This window comes from Cibotium barometz, chromosome 51, assembly GCF_041138505.1.
Source record: "Cibotium barometz isolate CiBa-2024 chromosome 51, ASM4113850v1, whole genome shotgun sequence".
NCBI lineage: Eukaryota > Viridiplantae > Streptophyta > Polypodiopsida > Cyatheales > Cibotiaceae > Cibotium > Cibotium barometz.
In genome coordinates, this window is record NC_141096.1 from 6,171,129 (window position 1) to 6,192,553 (window position 21,425).

A 21,425-nucleotide genomic window follows, 5' to 3' on the forward strand; every position below is an offset into this window, starting at 1 on the left:
CAAAATCAGAGCACAAGACATTATTTTTCACTCAGCAAAATGAGTGTGTAAGGACACACATGATAGAGTTCAACCATGGACTACAATGTGTGCAATATAGGGGTGTATGGCACATTAAACAACTAAGTTTGTGTGTGGTGGGTGCACACAAAGTGACAGTGCTGCGGGAGAGTTGTTGAGTGTGGTGTTAGGGTGTCTATGCCAAAATAAAATGGGCGGGTGTGGTTGGAGGTGGAAGCACTACGATAAGGGAAATAGGAAGCACAACTTGTATTTTCCTTAAGTTCTACAATAAAGGAAACATATAGCGCTAGTGTCCCATTTTGAAGCACTAAACCATAAGTTCCACTTGTAATGAAACATAAACCACTACTATAAGGAATCGAATATCATCATGCCTATTGTGCCCTAAAAGTTCTCAAATTCTCAAAAACTTCACTGAATGTTCTTCGACATCCAAGAGATTTCTTTGCACATTCTACGACATCAAAGGTATTTCTCTCTTGTGGTTAGAAACCACATTCTACGACATCAAAGGTATTTCTCTCATGTGGTTAGAAACCACATGGAGTTGAATGCAACAAGTTTGTGCAACTATTATAAGTCTTTAGTAGCTTGTACTGTATTGTGTGGTAAATTGTTCAATTGACATAACACATAGTCTGAGGAAAGCTCCACTTTCCCATCTCAAAAAATTTGTATGTTTAGTCAAGAATAGTTTTAATTCCTTTGTCCTTCCTAGAACAATTCACACACCTTACAATGAAGATGATTTCCTCATAGACAACATTTATGTGATATGTAGTATCGGTGCACTACTAGAAACCAAGAGTAACGTGCAAGCAATGAGAGTCGTACACCCCCCCCCAAAGTCCATCAATAGATACATTTATGTGATATGTAGTATCGGTGCACTACTAGAAACCAAGAGTAACGTGCAAGCAATGAGAGTCGTACACCCCCCCCCCCAAGTCCATCAATAGATACATACCTATCTACATGTCTACATTGGCAACCACTTTGAGTGCCTCTGGCACTACAACCATGTTGCTCCACAACCACCCAAATCTCTAGACGTGTATATGGGCTATCCATGCCCACATCTAAACACTAGTAGTACTATCCATATACACTTCTAGAGTGTGGGCTCATAGACACCCCAAACAATACACAAACAAACCGTAAACCACTCTCAACAATAGATAATGGTTCACTACAAAAAAGCAATAAATAAGAAATTCTTTCTCGTTTAGCTGGTTGGTATATACATATGCTATGATATGTGGTCTAGGTATGCCTCCAATACAATTTTACACTGATAGACAAACAAACTCAATCTCTATACTTTGAGATTGCTATGACATGAACATCACTCATCTAATTTGTGTTTAGCACCAATATAAAGTTTAACGTATAACATTTCCTTGTTGCCTCCTCATTATAGTGGCAATGCACTACCTACCTATAGTAGGTGGCAATATACTACCCAACTGTAACCGATGAGCAAGGAAAACTAGGTCCTCGTATAAACTTCATAAGTATTTCGAAAACACAAATTAGTACAAGTTTTTTTTTTTTAATGTTTGCTTAGTAAAGTTGAACTGAACTTCGTTCACTTTATCCTGTCTATCTAAGATGCTAAATCCTTCCCTTGATTTGGTTGAGTAACTCTGTACTCATGGGTATACTCTTTATGAGTTAGAATAATTGAAGCAACCATCTCTTACAAGATACTCAAGCCACTTACTATGAAATGCTCATTAGATAGACCTTAAGCTTTTGGCACTATGGCAGAAAGTTTGGGGAATTCCAGCACCAAGTCATTGTTAATCAAACTATATCTAATCAATAACTATGTCAATCTTTGTACTCTATGGTTTAGCATCAAATATGAGTATTTCTAGGCTATGACAGTAGCCTTAGAATCAATTTCAGTGGAGTGAATAAAAATAACAAAGTCCTCTTGCCCAAGTACTTTGTGGATCCACCTCATAGCTATCTGCCCATGACTAAGCATACTGTGAAAACACTTCCACACCTCACTGCTTTTGGCAATTTGGCCACACCAAATTAACAAGTTCATGGCTTTATCTAGAATATCAAGCACCTAAGGTTTGTGAATTCCATAAAATTTGAGCTTTTTGGAAGTCAAACCAATATCGGTTAAAAGAAACTCACTTTTTTTCCTCGATAAATTTTATCATCCCCATTTGACACAAGGTCAATTGGGCATGAAGAAGGGTTCACCCCTAAGCACTCCTCCGTCGTCTCAGTACATAACCCAAGAGACTCGTCTGGTTGCTTTGCATCAGAACTCACTCTTCTTCTTCGTCTCCAGAAACCTCAACTAACAGCACACCTTTCTGGTGTGGTGAGGGAGGCGATGATTGCTAGAAAGTGCATGCACATATATCAAACCATGCCTAACAATATATGTCACTTGGGGTTGTCCCTCTTGTTATTGCAAGTTGTGGGGTGTCACAAATCGCATTAAGTTTCCTTATCATGGCCATTGATGTGACATCAAAGGCCAACATTATAAGGTTAGAGTTTGCCTTTGCACCCTATTGGAACAATAAGTAGCTACCACATTTACAACATTCCATGTTCTTCCTTTAACAAACTGAGTGAGCTAATCCATGTTGTCTAATTCATCCTCCCTATGGTACAAATCATTTACACTTTGGTCACATTTACTTACCCCTCCATCATACTCTGCTTTCATGTTGACAACATTTTAGACGTTGTGAGATGAGAATATTGAAAGTGTCATTAGGCTCATTGATTTTGGAACCTTGGGTCTTGTGTTTTAGGTTCTTGATATCCTCTCTCGTGTTCATAATAATTGTATTGCATGTTTGGCTATTGTAAGGTTAGTATATAAACCCACCTTATGAGGTGCCACTTACTGTTATTAGCTTCATACATGTAGTTATTGCTGTCTTAGTTACTGCTTTCATGTTGACAACATTTTAGACGTTGTGAGATGAGAATATTGAAAGTGTCATTAGGCTCATTGATTTTGGAACCTTGGGTCTTGTGTTTTAGGTTCTTGATATCCTCTCTCGTGTTCATAATTATTGTATTGCATGTTTGGCTATTGTAAGGTTAGTATATAAACCCACCTTATGAGGTGCCACTTACTGTTATTAGCTTCATACATGTAGTTATTGCTGTCTTAGTTACCACTTACTTGCATATTTGATTGAAGTACTTTCTTTGTGGAGCTTGGACACTCATTGGTAACTTTGTTGGTCCTAGAAACTCATAGGCTAGAAGCATTACATTGTAAGAATGACCTTTTTGACTCTATCCATCATTTTGTGTCAAGGTTATTGGACACCAAGACTCATACACAAAGGTTGACCCTTTGGTTGGTTATACACTTGCCCCGTAGTGATCAAGTGTTTGAGATAATATTGAGACTTACTTGATAGCCTTTTGCTGGAAGAATTCCAATGATAGAGTTTGAAGAAGGAGAAGGGAAGCAAGAAGATAAAGATGAGGGAACTTATGTAATTTCATTAAAAGATACCAAAGGCAAAGTAAGCAAAGGAAAAAATTAAGGAAGAGGTTTGAGGACATTAACAAGGCTACTAGGAGCAAAGAGAGAGAGAGAGAGAGAGAGAGAGAGAGAGAAGAGAAGAGGCAAAAAAGAAAGGCAATGAGGAATCTTCCAGGAAATGTACAAAGGGTAAAGATGCCTCAGCTAGCTCCTAATCTAGTTGTGGAGAGTACCCAAACCTCGATAGGTGAAGAGGAGGTACTTGAAGGGTAGAAAAGAGTATATCAAGCAGCTAAATGAAGATGAAAATTTCATAGGCAATGGATCAAACAATGGAGGGAGAAAAGTCCAAGTAGAAGATGAAAAACACCCTAATTCTTGGATGAATATTTTTGAAGAGAACAAACCCCACTTCTAGAATTTAAGTTTCCCTACACCAACCTTGACCCCAAGTGCTAAAAATGGGAACAAGGGCATGGTGCTATGTCCTTTTCAAAGAACAAATTTTTGGTCACTCTATTTTGGAATAACTTAAAGATTCTGAAAGAGTTATTACTCAATGTGGTTCAAAGGGGGAAACTCAATCTAGAGAATAATAACTTCAATGCCACTCTTCCTTTTTATACAAATCATTTGCAAGATTCAAGACATTTTAGATGGAGTTTTGGTGGTCAAAGTAACCTTGAAGGCACGCTACTACATGTGCGGGAGATGTTGGCTAAAGTACTTAGGCTTTGTTAATTAATCTTGCCAATCAAGCAAAGGTGAAGTCAATAGCTATTTCAACCAAGAAAATATTTCTACACAAGTGCTCATACCCTCATATGATTGTTGTGTATGGGAGAAGACAATGCAATAAGATTTATCCCTTTATGAGCTTCATTAGGTGTAATGGAAGGAAAAGGTTACGTGGAATAATGTGGATTTAGTAGTGGCAAGTCTGTAGGAAAGTGCAAACATAGCTCTACAAGGTAATAACAAAGATTAGAGAGATGTTGACAAAGAGGGGGGACCTTAACAACTAATGCGATGTATCTATATAACTGCTCTTGGCACTTTTGAAGATAGGGGAAACGGGTCCGAATAGTCATTACCAATAATGATTACACACCAAAATAATAAAGAAAGCAAATGTGAATCTAATATATGTGTGAGAAGTGTGCAGATGACATAGAGAGATATAAGCAAATAAAAGATATCCAAAAGTAAGTCTACCATAGCTAAAGTTAGGAATAACTTATACTCAAAGAAGAAGGTGGTACTAGAAAAGAGTGCAAACTCTAAAACAAAGATCAAAGCTAGACAAAGGGGACTTTCAAAATGAGGTCTCTAATTCCAAGGTGAGTCCATATGTTTAAAATAATTTGTCAAAAACGCATTTCAAAACAAAAGCAAAAATAAATAAATTATTATTAAAACAATTTACCAAAAACACATTCCAAAACAAAAGCGAAAAAAGAGAGATTTTGGTGTCCTATCTTAGGAACCCAAAATCTTTAGACTTGAGGGGATGGATGAAAAATGGTCTCAGAGAACCAAGGGGATGAGATTCAGGAGTACAAATATGTAGGGGGGATTTTCCTATTGTGTTACTTTTGTGGAGCGTGCTTCCATGCAAAGAGTCCTCACAGTAAAGGAGGCTCATTTTTGTAAAAGGATCAATGGAGGAGACCTCGTCTTCTCGCTCTTTCCTAGCATGAAGAGCATGTGTTATGGTTAACCTAACAACTGAGCACATATGTGAGTTACAAGTTAATACCCCTTTTAATGTAGGGATTGTAGTAACAATGACTATACAAAAATATCTAAGCATCATGCTTTTACTATGGAGGGCTAGATCTTATGTCTAAAGAGTGCACACATCAATGTCCTAGGCCCAAAGATACCCTTAATCAAGAAGGTGAGAAGGCGAATGTTGTTGTAGTCAATCAAAAGCCCAATTGAGAAATCAGAATCAAGCATTGACCTAGCTCAAATGAAGGACACACTAAAACCAAAGTGAAAAAGGGTGAGTAAGGGCTCAAAGACCTCAAGCCCCACAAGAATCCTAAGTAAGTCTCTTCTATAACCATTATGATGCCTTTGGGGATATAAGTGATGAAGTAAGTCTGTTCTATAACCATTATGATGCCTTGGGAGAGATATGTGATGACTATGTTGAGTCAAACATAAGGCAAAATGCTCATCTTCCATAACAATTTTTGATGCATTATACACCATTTATTTAATTCTTGTCTTAGTTTTCTAAAAGAAACATAATTTCACATCCTTAATTTAAAGAAAAAAACAAAATTCTCAACATTGCCAAAGTTAAGAGTGACTATGTCGAAGTTTAAGTATAGGCAAAGTTCAGAGATATATATAAACCCTTAGCTTTTGTATTTTCTTTTAAAGTAAGTCTTTTGCATTTTATAAGCAAAGTCTTGTTTATAGACTAGTTAAGTTTAGGAGAGTTTGATTTCTTACATCCATCAAAAATTTAAAAGCTAGAATTATAAATGTCTACAGAAAGATCATCATATGTACATTTTTTTGCATAAGATACTTTAATGTCAAACTATATAAGCAAACATAAATATATAGTTCTCTTTTAGTAGAAAAGTACAATAGTAAATAAGTCATTCCTTGTGAAACTGAGATTAATTATTATCATTTTTTACTTTAAGATTATTTGGATTCATAAATTTCTTTTTAAAACATTTTGCAATAAAAATTATGTCTTACAAAAATATTATGGTTAAATATACTTTTTGAATGTAACATTTCATTACAAAAGCTTTTCATATGAAAAGGAAGGACTTGGTGATATTCCATGCCCACCATCCAAGCTGGCCTCAAGAGGAAGACTTGGTGATGTTGCATGCCCACCATGCAAGCTTCAAATACATGTGGCATTTTTGAATTGGCCGATAAGTATTCTATGATTCCTCCACTGTTCTACACTTCAAGAAAGTAGAAAAGTTTAGGTGCCCAAATCTGCCATCAAGCCAAGAGCTTGTATATGTTACTCTGTTGCATGCCTCACGGATGATAGCATACAAGAGTGACTACACCCACCATCATGATCGTAGTCAACATGCAAGTCATCAAATGTGATGGCCACAACATATAAAATGTTTTTTTAATAGTCTATGTATAGATAGAGAGAATACATGAAAACTGTTTTGTAAAACTCTCCTTGACACAAAGAATGAGTACTTACCTCTTTCATAAGGCACTCTACATCTTCGCATTCATATCACTCCCCAAGGCTTCAAAGAGGAGGCTTCAAATAGGCTTACCAATCTTTATTACCAGCTATGCGTAGATGGCCATCTATCAATGATCCATTTTTTAATGAATTAATCAATTTTGTACAAGTTCTTTAGCGTTTAAAAACAATTCTACTTCAGCTGCTGCACTCTTGTGAGATTTTACTCTCCATAATTCTCCACCTTGGTCACTATGAAGTTGGCTTAATCTATAGCCTAGCACACTTTCTCAATGGTGTCATCTTTTCTATGTGCTTTAATGTATGAACTATGTGACATAGGGATGTCTTTATGCAACACAATTAGTTTTCTTTGGAGTCCGACTTCTTGTTGATAAACATTGATACACAAACTCAAGCATAGACCATTGCTCGTAGAGGCTGTAAGAAGGTGGACAAACTATAACAATCCACATCAAACATGGAGATCATCTACACATGCATATGAACACAAGGACGTAACTAATTCCAAGACGGATTTCAAGAAACATCTTTGATTGGGTCTATGCTCGCAGAGGCTGTTAGAAGGTGGACAAACGTAACAATCCAAATCAAACATGGAGATCATCTACACATGCATGTGAACATCAGGACATATCTAAATCCAAGATGGATTTCAAGATACATTTTTGATTGCTAGTATCATAGAGAGAGGCAGAGATCCACCCTCTTCCCCTAAAGTTCTGAAGGACAAGTCTTGGAATACTTAAGAATTACAAAATTATTGAATTATGATAAATAGCAACCTATGTCACTTCATACACAAGATCGTCCACAACTCTCAAGTCAATCATCAAGCTTAGGGTAATAAGATCTTTTGAGCTAGCTCAGCCACTACAAAAGTGGTCAAATGATAATCTCAAAAATTGACAACGCTTTGATGAAGCAAGGCCTGCCTCTCTTGTCTACTCTCTTTTGGCTTCACATTCACAAACAGATCCAGTGGTCAGCTGTGTAGGGCACATTTCAAGACGCACACATCCCAACGACAGTTTTCTTCTCTTTTGCATGGTATTGGTATCATTCCCAACACTCACTTTTGCAAAAATGTCCAACAATTTGTTAATGGCCATTCATCGACATATTCTTTGCACAATGAAATGCATGATGTATATACTAGCAAAAAGACTCCTAAATATATTTCATCCAACCCTGTTGTATATAGGAAGTGCTTAAAAACAATGGCATGAAGACAATGTCTATGGCAACAAAAGCAAGGCATACACATGACATACGGAATATAAGAACAAGGTCAAAAGAATCATCTTTGCAACAATAGGGAAACCCATAGGGACGAGAGAGAGAGGAAAAAACTCCTAGAAATCACATCATACACCTTAAGATCAACAAAGGCTGCATGAAAGTAAGCTAAGAAGCTTCAAAGAAAAATCAATCATGGAGTCACCACTCTCGGAATATGAAACATTTGGCACTCTGCCCATACTCCCTCACATCGTTGAAATAAGGTACTCAATGTTATTTAGAGGTACTCGTAATGATGGTAAAGTTCAGAAATTTAACCTCAAAGTCAGAATATCCCCTATTGAACAATCTTGACTGAACTCAAGCATAGATACACATGTTTAACCACCCTCAATATATAGCATTTGTTGTGCCGAAGCACAAATCATATGCAATTCTCATATAACACCGATAATGATAATGACACATCGAACTTTAGTTCATGATACTTTATTAACATCCAACAAAGACCATAAGACTTATAACCTAAGCCAATCTAGTAGTAGGCAACTTCAGATTTACAAGACCAACAAAGACTCGTACTAAAAGACATCTTCAGACCAACACATCGTACCTCCCGAAGGACTAGGAACTTTTTTCTCTCCAAAAGACTTTGGAACTTTCTTTCAGACCACCCATGTAGCCTGAATATACAATCCTCTTTAAAAGGGGAAAATTGGGGATATGAATTGAGACTGCCTAACCTACTATGCTTTCACTGTTTCTCCCATAGCTTCTAGAGTGATTGATAAGGCATCCTCTACTGAAGATGCTCCTTGCAGTCTCTTGACATCCACCTTCGGTTGCTGTCGTCTAGCTTTGCAAGATATCCAAACTCCTGTATCACAACAATGCCATCCCATATGACATTAGAAAGCATAACTTGATGAAAAAATCATAAGTGCTTGCCACGATTCTCCTCTTTAGATGGCTTTTATAGTCACTCTTCACATGCGCGCGCGCGCGCACGTTTTCTCTCTTGAAAAGAATTGGATGGATCTCACCCACCTCAGCACTACCACTCTCCAAGAACACTCCTTTCAACTTTCCTGCAAATGTGAGACAACAGAAACACGGTTTATAGCCTTTCTTCCAATAAGGCTGTGATGTATAAGCACGCTGTTAATTGATGTGACCAACCTGAGTCAATCCAAAAAGCTGCATACTTGAGATCAAAATTTCCGATCTCAACAACCTCCCCAACTGCATACACAACATAAAACGAGCTTAGAGATGCATGATATAGATACCAGTGGGGTGGACTTGGGGTTGATGTCAAGGGGAGGGGAGGGTAGAGGAGGGGAGGGAGTGGAACGTATACCACCCAGAAACGTATTGTCAGCCAAATGCTTACCATTGTCTCCATAGAACTGCCACCAGATTTTCCTTTCACTTCCAGGGTGCTCAAAAACCCGCGAGTAAAAGAATGGTAAATAATCATACCTGCATGTTAAATTAACAAAATCATTTTCAAAACAATCTTGTAAATGCACTGGCTGGTGACACCACGTGGCCCAAAAGGGGGGCATAACTCACCCGCAAAAAAGAACCTCTAAATGCATCACACTGATTATCCTATTTTACTGACTTGCCCATTTAAACGATAGTCCTCGTATGTCAATCTGAAAGGCTTACAGTTCAGCTCGAACTTGAAGCAATGCATCTACACAGTGCTGAGCAGACTTTCGAGCATGGTCAACATGCTCCACCCGGGCAATCCTGTCATAGATCTATCAATAAAACACACAAGAAATGAATGTCAGATATAACACACCATCAGTTGCAAATAATAATATAAATCTTCCATCAAAACCAACTTCTCAAAAGATACCTTCAAGGGAAAAGAAGCTACATCACCAATTGACCAGATCCTTGGAGAGCTTGTCCTAAACTGACCATCCACCTATCAAGAACAAGAAAGATGAATTGACATAATGCAAAAGAAGGAAATTTAAGAATAATACAGCGTCTAGATAGTTAAGACATGAATGAAAGATATCTGCCTACACAGAAGTGGCCCTAGCAAGCTCTGCAACCACCTGATAGCATCAGCGGTTGCACCCCTCAAGTCATGAGCATGTCCTGGGCATGAGACACTAGTCCAATGTATGCTACCTATCTGGCTAGTGCCATATGTCCACCATGAGTCTGTCGCGACCATCCTGGCAACACATGAGACGGAGAGTCGCCCGGTCCTCCTCATCCAATATATCTTTTATATCAGATCCTAGCAATCAGCAGACCAGACACAATACGAATACTTGGAATAAAAGGTACGGAAGAGTGTACCTCAATGCTCCCTTCCGCCATGCGAAGACCTGAATCTGTTTGGCACCAATTCCCACTACTACCTGAAGAAAGAACAGAAGTGTACAGCCCATCAGTATATTAAACTCTTAATAGATAGGAGTTTCAAAGGTCTTCTTCGTGAACAAGAAGAGTGCATGCGTGCAAATCTTATGGAAGAGCAAGACAGAAGGTACTCACTGTATCAGCATCAAGGATGGTTCCATTAGACAACTCAACAGCAGATACATTTTCGCCATCTCCAGATATTATCGTCTTCACAGTCACACCCTACATTGAACCAAGCCTTTGCCTACTGTGAGAATAGAAATATAACTGCTTGTTTCATCCATTGAAAGACCTTAATTGTCACATTTCTATAGTCGTGAAGTACGTGATCCAAAAAGACATCCTACTCACCAACCAACTTAAAAGCGAGCAATTGCTTTAAAAGAAAAGCCTTTCAGCAAGTTGCATAAACATAAAATAGTCAAAACTGGAAGGTACGTTTTTGACACTTGCAATACCCTCACGCACAGGGACAAATGTGTACATGCCGCACGGACACACAACCCCCTTCAGCCCCCCTTTCCCCGGGGCTGCGTGCACGCTCTCACACATGCATGTGCACAGAGTTTTCTTTTAATGTCCCCTAGAGGCTAATCTTGGGACTCGATCAATGGATTTTTAAAAATACATGAAGCTACAGTAGACTTCTTGCTTGCATGTCCTCACCTCCTCGACGAAATTCCTAACACAGAATATGTGATGAAGTGACGAATAATTCTACCTGAATCCTACTTGACTTGTGGGCCTCTATCTTTGTCTCTCAGCCAAGGAGCTAATCTTGACCTCAAATACTATTCGCCAAAGTGTGGTCAATCATGTTTTGTCCTATGATTATTAGGGTCCATGGGGACTCTTTCTTTAGGGATGGGGACAATGATGTGGGTGTTCCCGGAGGAAAAAAGCCTCCACACAAAGCATTGTTAAAGATCTTAGCTAAGATGGGAGCTGAGATCATAGTCACCAGAAACGAGAAACGGGAATGGATATGTTCGAGGAATGGAAATGGGGAAACGAGTTTTTAGGGGTGGAAATGGCCGCTTCCGGTGACACAATCACTTGGGAAACGAGAAACAGCCATGGAAATGGATGGGATCCTGAAACGGAGAAACGCATTTCTAGGGACTGAAATGGCCGTTTCCTGTGACTATGGTTGAGATGCTACATGCATGTGCAAAGTTCTCCGTGAGATCCCATGATCCTTAGCTTTACCATTACGCAGCTTTAATATGATTTTGTTGACATCACCCATGGTGAAGACTCCAGGGTTGCAGATGTGGGACGTGGGAGTGTGGGATAAGTTTGGTGGGGACTGATTTGGAATATCATAGAAGTGATCGGCATATGTCTCTCATGTGAAGGTATCTATGATGGGTGTGGGTGGCTTCTTGTCACGTGCATCTTGAACTTGGATGCCGCCTGGACATATCTATACATCAGGTAAAGGACCTCAAGTGGAAATTGGTTCCTTGTGAGCCCCATTCCGACACGAGTCAGCCAAGGTTCCACTCTAAGTGTCCAAGGTCAGGTGTACAAGTCCTATACATGGTCTTGGTCAAGTGTGCAAGTCCTGCGCATGAAGCAATGCCAGCCCGTACTGAGTCACCCTCTGGGATGATGACAGGTGTTTCGGGTATTAGGCTTGTGGCCAGATGCCAGGCACTGAGAAGAACATGTAGTCACATGTAGGTTTGCATGGAGTGTAGGGTGGAATGCTACATTTTGGGCCATGTGGGGTAGCCCATGGGCCATGAAGCCCCATAAGCATGTGTGGCCACTCCTCATAGGGACTAGGCCTTGATGGCCAGCCTCTAGGAGGCAAGGGGACAGTCGGCCAGCCCCTATTGGGCATGGATTGGAGGCCTAGAAGACCTCGACTAGCTGTCGAGGCCTAGTCGGCCAGCCCCAAAAGGCCTTACCAGCCAATCGGCCAGCCCATGGAGGGCCTATCCAACACACGGCCATCGCACAAGGGCTGCCAGGCAGCGGGCAGCAATGTCATGTGCACAGTGTGTATCTACCGTGTGCTACACGCACACAAGACTAGCTTCGAGGTTTGGGGAAGCTTGGAGCTAGGCAGGCTGATTGGCGAGCTAAGTTAGGGATAGACTAACGGGCGGGCACCCAAGTGTGGATGCCTGATGACCGGCCAAGAGCCTATAAAAGGGCGGCCAAGGTTAGTCATTAGTCATATAGAGTCTTGCATGTTTTGTGAGAGCTCTATGGTCTGGAGCCTGGATCTAGTGCAGACGTGCACTTGCTTTACGCAGCCGAGGTCGGCAGCAGTCTCGAGGCCTGCGAGGGTAGCTTCGTGGCGGTATGGAACGTCGCGAGGTAGAGATTGGTCGGTACGTCTATCTAGTTAGCTCAGCTCGTGGCTCGGTGGGGACAACCAAGTCTGTGGGCTTGCCCACGGCTGTCATGTTTGGGTGGTGAGTCAGACCTGCACCCCCTTCTTGTTTGTTTGGTTTGTTTGCAGGTTTTGAGTCTCGTACCAGGAGCGTTCTATGAGGAGATCCTATGGGGATTTGACAGTGGTATCAGAGCGTGCCTCGTGAACGAGCAAGTCGGTAGGTAGAGAAGATGAGGTCGAAGAAAGGTATGTGTTCAAGAAGCTTGCTATTTTGTTTATGCATGCTCTTGTTTTTTCTACTAGTATGTTGCTTTTTCATCAAAGAAACCCGTGATGAGGGTGTAGGTGGTTAGCAGGGTTGTTTGCTTTGCAAGAAGAAGGCTGAAGGTGTTTGTGCAGTCGCATGAACAGTTTTGAGAGAGAAAACAAAGAAAAAGCATGTTCGCTTTTGTTTGAACGAGAGAGAGAGAGAGAGAGAGAGAGAGAGAGAGAGAGAGCGCGAGATGGGATCGTTGGCGATGCTAGTCGCATGCTAGTCGTGGGCTACCGGATGTAGGAGGCGCAAGCATGCAGACGGGCAGGCGTGTAGGCATGCGCCGACGCCTACGCAGGCAGGCACCCACGCCTATGCAGGCAGGCGCCAGGCCTACGCCGGCTTGTGGCCAGGCCTACGCAGGAGCCACGCCTACGTGGGCAGGCTAGCGCAAGCGGCCTTGGACACCTGCACGAAGGCGCGCCGGCAGCAGCGTGGAGGACGACAGCATGTCAGGCAACGGCAACAACGTAGGCGCCGGCAGCGATAAATCCAGGAGGGGAGCGAAGAAAAAAAAAACAGTAAAAGCATTCTGCCGATTTGGGATTGCTTTCGTTTTTTTTTAGATTAAACTTTTTTTTTTAAAAAGAGTTTAAAGACCCTCTCTAAGGTTTAAAGGTGTGTTTAAAAGAAAAAAAACAGAATATATATATATATAAACACAAAAGCAAAAGCTCATGTTGCTTTTGGGGAAGATTATATAAATCCCTTAAGTGGGCTTCTTGCCACACATCTCTCAAGTTTTCAAACTCCCAAGCTCTCAAGTTCTCTCGCACTATTCTTGTGCAAGATCGAATTTTCTCTCCACTTGTCCTCTTCAAGATGTCGACCCAAGAATCCGAGTTGGAGCCCCTTGTCAAACGTGAAGGCTTGCCGGCTACGGAAGATACCGATGCCGATCTTTTTGACGATTATGTGTCAAAATCTAATTTCCAAGAGTTCAAAGTAGCTCTCAAAGCTTCTTCTTCGGAACGTCAGGCACAAATCGCCGCGCAGATGCAAGCCTTGCATAACTCCATCTCTCTCTTGACCACTACCCTATCTACTCTTTCGGGTATGGATACCTTGGCCTCTGCTTTAGGCCCCAACATTACTCCGGAACAGTTCGGGGGCGACCAAAAGCAGTGTACCAAGGAGATTGTGGACACTTGGCTACATAAGTGGCAGGTCCATTTTCAGTTTCATCCATATGATGATGGAAAAAAGATCTAGTTAGCAACAGGTTTCCTCTCAAGCAAAGCTTTGCTTTGGTGGAAGGAACTCAACCCTAAGCCAACGACTTGGGCACAATTCGAAGACGTCTTCAAGAAGGAATTCCTCAAGAAAGAGGATGATTATGATGTTGTTGCCCGGTTTACAGCTTTGACCATGACCTCGCAGCACCTCACTTATGAGGTCTACCTCCAAAAGTTTAGGGACTTGCACACATGAAAGCTACAAAGATGGATCCCACTACTCTTTTGGGGTTCTTCGTAGCCGGTTTACCAGATTCATACCGTTTACAGGTTAAAAATAACAAATGCAAAACTTTGGACGAGGCCATTCATTCAGCTCGTATCTATGATGATACAATGGTCTCTTCCAAGTCTAAACCCATTACCGAGCAAGGGAACAAACCCAAAAGAAAGTTCTCCGTACCAATGGCTAACACGACTGAAGGAAAGTCTTCGGACCAACCTTCGAAGAATTCAAGTTTGACGCCAGCGAAGAAGAAACGACTCCTTAAAGCTTTGAAGCTCAAGGAGGGACGTTGTTTCATCTCTGAAGAAAAAGGACACATATGTAACGAGTGCCCAAAGCAAAAGGTTGCAAAGACCAACGCAGGACCCAAGCCAAAGGCAGCCAACCCGTTGTCTTTGACAGGTACGTCAGTTACTGTACTTTCTCGCCCTAGTTCATGATCTGATTGTTTGTTCAACTCTAAAGTTTTTGGCTTGCATGATCTTCTCCGAGTTTATAGAGAAGTGAATGACCATAGAATCCACATTCTTCTAGACCCTGGCAGCTCACACAATTTTGCTAACTATAAACTTTTGCAGAAATTGAGTCTTGATACGACACCCAGCGATCATACCTATGAGGTACGCCTACCTGCGGGAAAGCAAGTATGGGATCGAAAGGTGGAGATGCTACCAATCCGGATTCAGGACTACAAAGATACTCTGGAATGCTATGTTATACACCTAGAACATGTAGACTTATTATTAGGGATTGAGTGGTTTAAGACTCTTCAAGTCCAGATAGATTGGTCTAGTCATATTTTTTCTTTTCAGCATAGGAACACCCAGTATAGTATTTTAGGTGATTGTGTACATCCCTCTCAAGGACCTCTTGTAAATATAGTTGATTTTGAAAATATAATGAATTCTTCTTTGTATACCGCTTTCCATTGTGTATTGATTCCACTTTCTTCATTCTCATATCTTCCATGGATGTCAATGAATTAAGTGTATTGGAAAGCAAAGAATTACAGAAGATACTTGATTCGTTTCAAGATGTATTTCCTAAGGAACTGCCATCGGGTTTACCACCTGAAAGGGTAGTACATCATCGTATTGACTTGATCCCTGGTGCTCATCGTGTCAGTATTCCACCTTACAGGATGAGCCAAGCTGAGGAAGATGAGTTGGCTAAACAACTCCAAGATTATTTTAAGGATGGGCCAGATCCGTCTAAGTAAATCACCTTGGGGTGCACCTGTGTTGCTTAGAAGAAAGAAGGACAACACCTGGAGAATGGGTATAGATTACAAGAGATTGAACAAGCTGACAATTAAGAACCGTTATCCTCTCCCTAGATCAGATGACCTGATTGACCGGTTAGCAAGAGCGAAATATTTCACGAAGATAGATTTACATAGTGGCTATCACCAGATACGTATTCATGAAAGGCATGTCGAAAGAACCGCCTTTTGGACTAGGTATGGCCATTACGAGTTTCTCGTATTACCTTTTGGGTCAATGCTCCAGCCACTTTCCACCAAATGATGAACGATCTTTTTCGTGAACATTAGGGAAAATTTGTGGTGGTGTTCCTGGATGATATTTTGATATATAGTCGTACTCTTGAGGATCATGTTAGACACCTCACGATTGTCTTATCTATTTTCAGACAGAATCGACTATATACTAAATTAAGTAAATGCAAGTTTTTTATGACAGACATCATTTACTTGGGATACAAGATCACTAGAGATGGATTGAGCATTGACTATGACCGAGTTCAGAGGGTTTTATACTGGCCTATACCGCGAACAGTGAAACAACTTCGTTCTTTTCTCGGTTTTGTTGTTTTTCTTTAGAAATCTGTGCGGGAGTCACACTACCGATGACCGACTTGTTGAAAGGTTGTGGACGTAAGTCAAATCAACCTATCACTTGGAATAACGATTTGGATATGGCCTTTAGACTTTTGAAAGATAAAGTCAAGAAAGCACCTATCTTAGCATTACCCGATCCTAGTCGGCCTTATGTTCTTGAAACTGATGCCAGTAACTATGCCATCAGGGCTGCTTTATTTCAAGATGGTAGACCTGTTGCTTTTGAAAGTAAAAAGCTAGACAACACTCAATCGCGTTGGCCAACCCTTGAGAAGGAGCTTTATGCTGTGATTCATGCTCTCAAGGTTTGGAGACATTATTTATATGGCTCCAAGTTTGTGGTATTGACTGATCATCAGTCAATCAAGTATGTGTGTGATGCGGATGATTTGAGAGGAAGGAAAGCTCGTTGGGCTGAGTTAATGCAAGATTTCGATTTTGAGATTCGTTATCGGAAAGGGTCCATGAATAGTGTTGCAGATACGCTTAGTCGAATTAGAGAGGTGAATACTTTGTCGTTCACCGAGATTTCTACTGACTTATTTCAATCATTGAGAGGGCTTTGCAGGACTAATAGTTATTTTGGTCCATTTTGGCAGAAGATCCAGGACGGGAGCTCATTGATTGACCAAGACTCAATGACTGAACAGCCTACCATTCAGGCTGCAAGAGGCCAGTGGATCATTTGGAATGGTTTACTATTCCGTAATGACAAAATTTGTGTACCACAGATCCAGGACATTAGGTCCAAGAATCTTAAGGAGTGTCACGACGCCCCTTCTGCTGGACTAGCTTCGAGGTTTGGGGAAGCTTGGAGCTAGGCAGGCTGATTGGCGAGCTGAGTTAGGGATAGACTAACGGGCGGGCGCCCAAGTGTGGACGCCCGATGACCGGCCAAGAGCCTATAAAAGGGTGGCCAAGGTTAGTCATTAGTCATATAGAGTCTTGCATGTTTTGTGAGAGCTCTATGGTCTGGAGCCTAGATCTAGTGCAGACGTGCACCTGCTTTACGCAGCTGAGACCGGCAGCAGTCTCGAGGCCCACGAGGGTAGCTTCGTGGTGGTATGGGACATCGCGAGGTAGAGATTGGTCGGTACATCTATCTAGTTAGCTCAGCTCGTGGCTCGGTGGGGACAGCCAAGTCTGTGGGCTTGCCCACGGCTGTCGTGGTTGGGTGGTGAGTCAGGCTTGCACCCCCTTCTTGTGTGTTGGGTTTGTTTGCAGGTTTCGAGTCTCGTACCAGGAGGGTTCTACGAGGAGATCCTATGGGGATTTGACAAGCAAGGTGGTGGCCAGTAGATAGAAAGGTGCCCATTATATGGCATATAAACAAGTCATGGGCAAAAGAAAGAACTGGCCGACAGCTATTATAGACTATCGATCAGCATCATTGAGCCTGTAAAAGCATGGGCCAGCCAAAGAGTCAATTCATCTCATAATTCACAAGTGCTGAAGTGTTCCAAGGGCCAGCACAGCGAAAGAGAACACAACGCAAAGGTGAACTTGAACGTCAAGAACCAGGTCATCTTCAGACTGAAGGTTTACAGCGAGGGGATGATCTCTAAAGTCAATCTTTTTCTCATCAGTCAATAAAGCAAATACACCATCCTTGGTGGGGGGCTTGCAAAGGGTATTTGGGACCCAATCGGGTGTACTGTGTCTTTATTGAGGTTCTCCTCTCTCTCTCTCCCCCCCTCTCTCTCTTGCACTCTTACTTCCGCTACATTGTGCAATTGTTAGGAACCAAGGTGCTGAATATTCGTTACAATGGTATCAGAGCTTTGCCTTTTGGTAAAGAGATTCAACCAAGAAAAAAAGGGAAGAAAATTTCTTTTCGCTTGTGTGGTTGGTTTTCCTACACCGGTTGCACTCCCATTCAGTGTGACTCTTGTCCCTCAAAGGACGGTTAGTTTCTAGCCTCCAGAAGAGACCAGTGGATAGTATTGTTGCCGTCAGGGAAAAACTTGACCACTTCCACCATGGTGAATTCCGACGATGTGAGAGAACACCACATCCCAACAGAAACTATTTCTACGACGACTACTTCCAGAAGCTAGGTCATCAATGATGACACAAACGCCATGTTTCGGGAATTTAGGCGCATCATAGTGTAACAAGGGGAACAAATGCAAGCATGTACGGCTTCTATAAAGGCCAGATACCTCTTAAAAAAACCTCGACACCCATCCCCCCCCCTCCCCACCTTTCCCCCACAGGTCTCATCACCGAGACCCCTTCCCAGATCCATGCTTCGGCCATCTCCCTTGAGGAGTTAACACGACATTCTCATGCGTTACATGAATTGCAGGTACGGAAGATAGAGCTTCGAACAGAGGCGACAGTCCACACTGCCACACTAGAGGACCAACATCGACACGTGGAGCACGAGCGATACCTTGCAGTTCTCAACGTAAGGAGACTTCTTTGACTCACCTTCACGAGAAGGTGAATTTTAGTAAGTATAACGGTAGACTCGATGTATTCTTGGATTCATCAATTTGAAGCCTACTTTGCTGCTGGTAGGAAGTTAAGACTAGTTTCTACATCGAAGGGGAAACCATCTCATGCTAGACTCATTGGGCCAAGATCAATTCCAACTATGGAGTTGCTGACTACCGGTGGGACTGATTTGTCACTGTCCTTAAGAAGCATTTTATACCACCTCATTATCTTGAGCAACTCAAGGACGAATATCAAGGATTGCGCCAGAATCGCTACCCGTCCTCCAATTCACAAATAAAGTCACTCACCTGGCTTTACAATTGCAGGAATCGGATGTGGACAAACAAGGAAAATTGCTCTACGGTTTGGACATGCAAAACCAGTGGGATGTGCACATGTTTGAACCAAAGACTTTCGCTTGCGCAAAGTGCTACAATGAAGTACAACAATGGAAAACACAACACCTCCCAGCCTGGAGTAGCCAAGGCAGCCACCACTACCTCAAAACCAAACCCTTGTTGGATATGATAATTCAACTATGAAGATTAATCAAAACATACTCAAGGTGGATCAAAGATTATACAAAACATCATGAATACGAGGGACAAAAACTGGTATATGCAAAAAATTGCTTTGAGATTAACACACGAAGACACTAATTATGATTAGACATGAACCAAACTTACATAATCACTTGATCACGACTTGTACCTTATTTAGAGACTCCTCTACCCTATTTTTAGTTGCATGAGTTGCATGAACAACATGCACCAACCATTTGTAGGCTTTACACACCAACCACCACTGACCACTAGCCTAACAACCACATAATAAATTGGACTAAGGAGTTGGGATTACATTTATCCAACAATCCCCTCTTAAGACCAACTTCTTACAAGAACATGAACAAGACTAACATACCTCCTTGACACAATGAGTAAGAGTCCCCCCTTAACAACAATATAGGGTAGTGTACTCTCCTCTACAACTCGTCAAGTTGGAACAACATAGGGTAGTGTACTCTCCTCTACAACTCGTCAAGTTGGAACAACATAAGTCTTGACTCAACCACATACATGACATAATCTAAAAAGCATACTCATCATCTATATCTTTTATACTAAGACTAGAACAAAGATTTGTTTCTTCCTGTTGGTTGACTTCTTCAACCACATGTGCCTTTGCTAGCTTTTGATCTTTTTTGTAGCACTTTGAGAATGGATGATTCGTCTTTCCACAATACTCACAAGGATATTTAGAGAAACAATCCTTAGTAAAATGATTTGTACGACCACAAATAGTACGCTTCTTCTTTGCCGATGTCGTAGTAATAGCATATGCATAAGGATCTATCACATCCTTTGTAATCTTCTTGTCTTCTTCCTGCAAAGAATTTATGATACTTTCCAAAGAAGGGACTGGCTCCTTCTCTTTAAGTACTGTCACAATTTGTCTAAAGCTTGAAGGTAAGCTTTTAAGCAGGATAGCAATAGCATCTTCTTTTGGAACAGGAGATTTAACATAAACCAATTGTGTCATTAAGCTCTTCAACCTGTTAATCAAAGCTGCTAAATTTTCATTACTCTCCATGGTTAGATCAAAGAGTTGATATGAAAAATGGGAAAGAGACAAAGATAAAACTGAAACTGAAATGAGAGCATAACTAGAAGGAAACACAAAACATGGACATACCTTGAGATGAGTGTAGACAAGACACAAGATTGATACTTTCATTGATGTGACACCCACAATATATAGGTGAGAAGTACAAGATAGAGTAGAGTGACTTATGGGACAATTATAGAGGTGCCATGTGGCATATACTGAGATGACCAAGACTAAAAGTACTCCTAGTGAGCACTTATTTTCAACACCCTCCTTAAGTGGACACTAGGAGAAAGACAGAAAGACAAGACTAGAAGATAGACATAAAGACCTATAGACTGAGAGACAAGACATGACAGACAAAGATCCTGAGACACCCCTCCTCAAGTGATATCCTCATATGGGTCCACAAGGATAGGGACAAGATGGATCTAAAACAAGACACAGTCAGATTGATAGACAGAGAGACAGACAACAGATAGACAGACAGACAAGACTAGATAGACAGACTGTAGACAAACAGATGGACCTTGAAGACATCCCCTCCTCAAGGGTAATCTCTGCCTCTCGAGTAGGGACAAGAGAGAGGTCCTAAAGCAGAATGAGTAAGACATAGAACCCCTTGACCTACATCATCGGTGGTCAAAGTGGTAGACAAGAAAGATGAAGTAATCAGAAAGCCCACTCCTCATCATAGGAATGAACAGCAAGATCTGCTGATGTAGATGTTGCAGCAACATGGGCTGAGGTAGATGCAGGGGCTGATGTAGAGGTTTTAGAATAGCAGTCCTTCTCCCGGTGATTATCACGGCCACAAATGGTGCATGGCTTTCTTACCTTAGAACCTCCTTTCTTTGCTAAAAATGCAGTGTCAGTTTTTTGTTATTGAGTTCTTTCCTCTTCTTGGAGAGCATTGATGATACCTTCAAGAGTAGGATTATTGTGATACTTGAAGGTAGTGACAAGAGTAGCATAGGTGTTAGGTAAGCTTTTGAGAAGCACAGCAATAGCAATATCTTCGGAGATGGGAGACTTCACTGATGC

At 41.4% G+C, this 21,425-nt stretch overlaps 1 protein-coding gene across 1 annotated transcript in view; it reads right to left on the reverse strand.

Annotated features, from left to right (window-relative positions):
- Positions 1-8,626: 8,626 nt before the first annotated feature.
- Positions 8,627-21,425, reverse strand: part of LOC147609253 (monodehydroascorbate reductase, chloroplastic/mitochondrial-like) — a 51,999-nt gene continuing 39,200 nt past the window's right edge. The window contains exons 4-11 of the mRNA XM_086787666.1: positions 10,485-10,574; positions 10,259-10,348; positions 9,829-9,900; positions 9,633-9,727; positions 9,352-9,440; positions 9,138-9,200; positions 9,006-9,046; positions 8,627-8,835 (exon numbers count right to left, since the gene is read on the reverse strand). Coding sequence (XP_086643792.1) covers positions 8,758-8,835; positions 9,006-9,046; positions 9,138-9,200; positions 9,352-9,440; positions 9,633-9,727; positions 9,829-9,900; positions 10,259-10,348; positions 10,485-10,574 — 618 coding nt within the window. The 3' untranslated portion in view covers positions 8,627-8,757. The remainder of the gene's footprint in view (positions 8,836-9,005; positions 9,047-9,137; positions 9,201-9,351; positions 9,441-9,632; positions 9,728-9,828; positions 9,901-10,258; positions 10,349-10,484; positions 10,575-21,425) is intronic.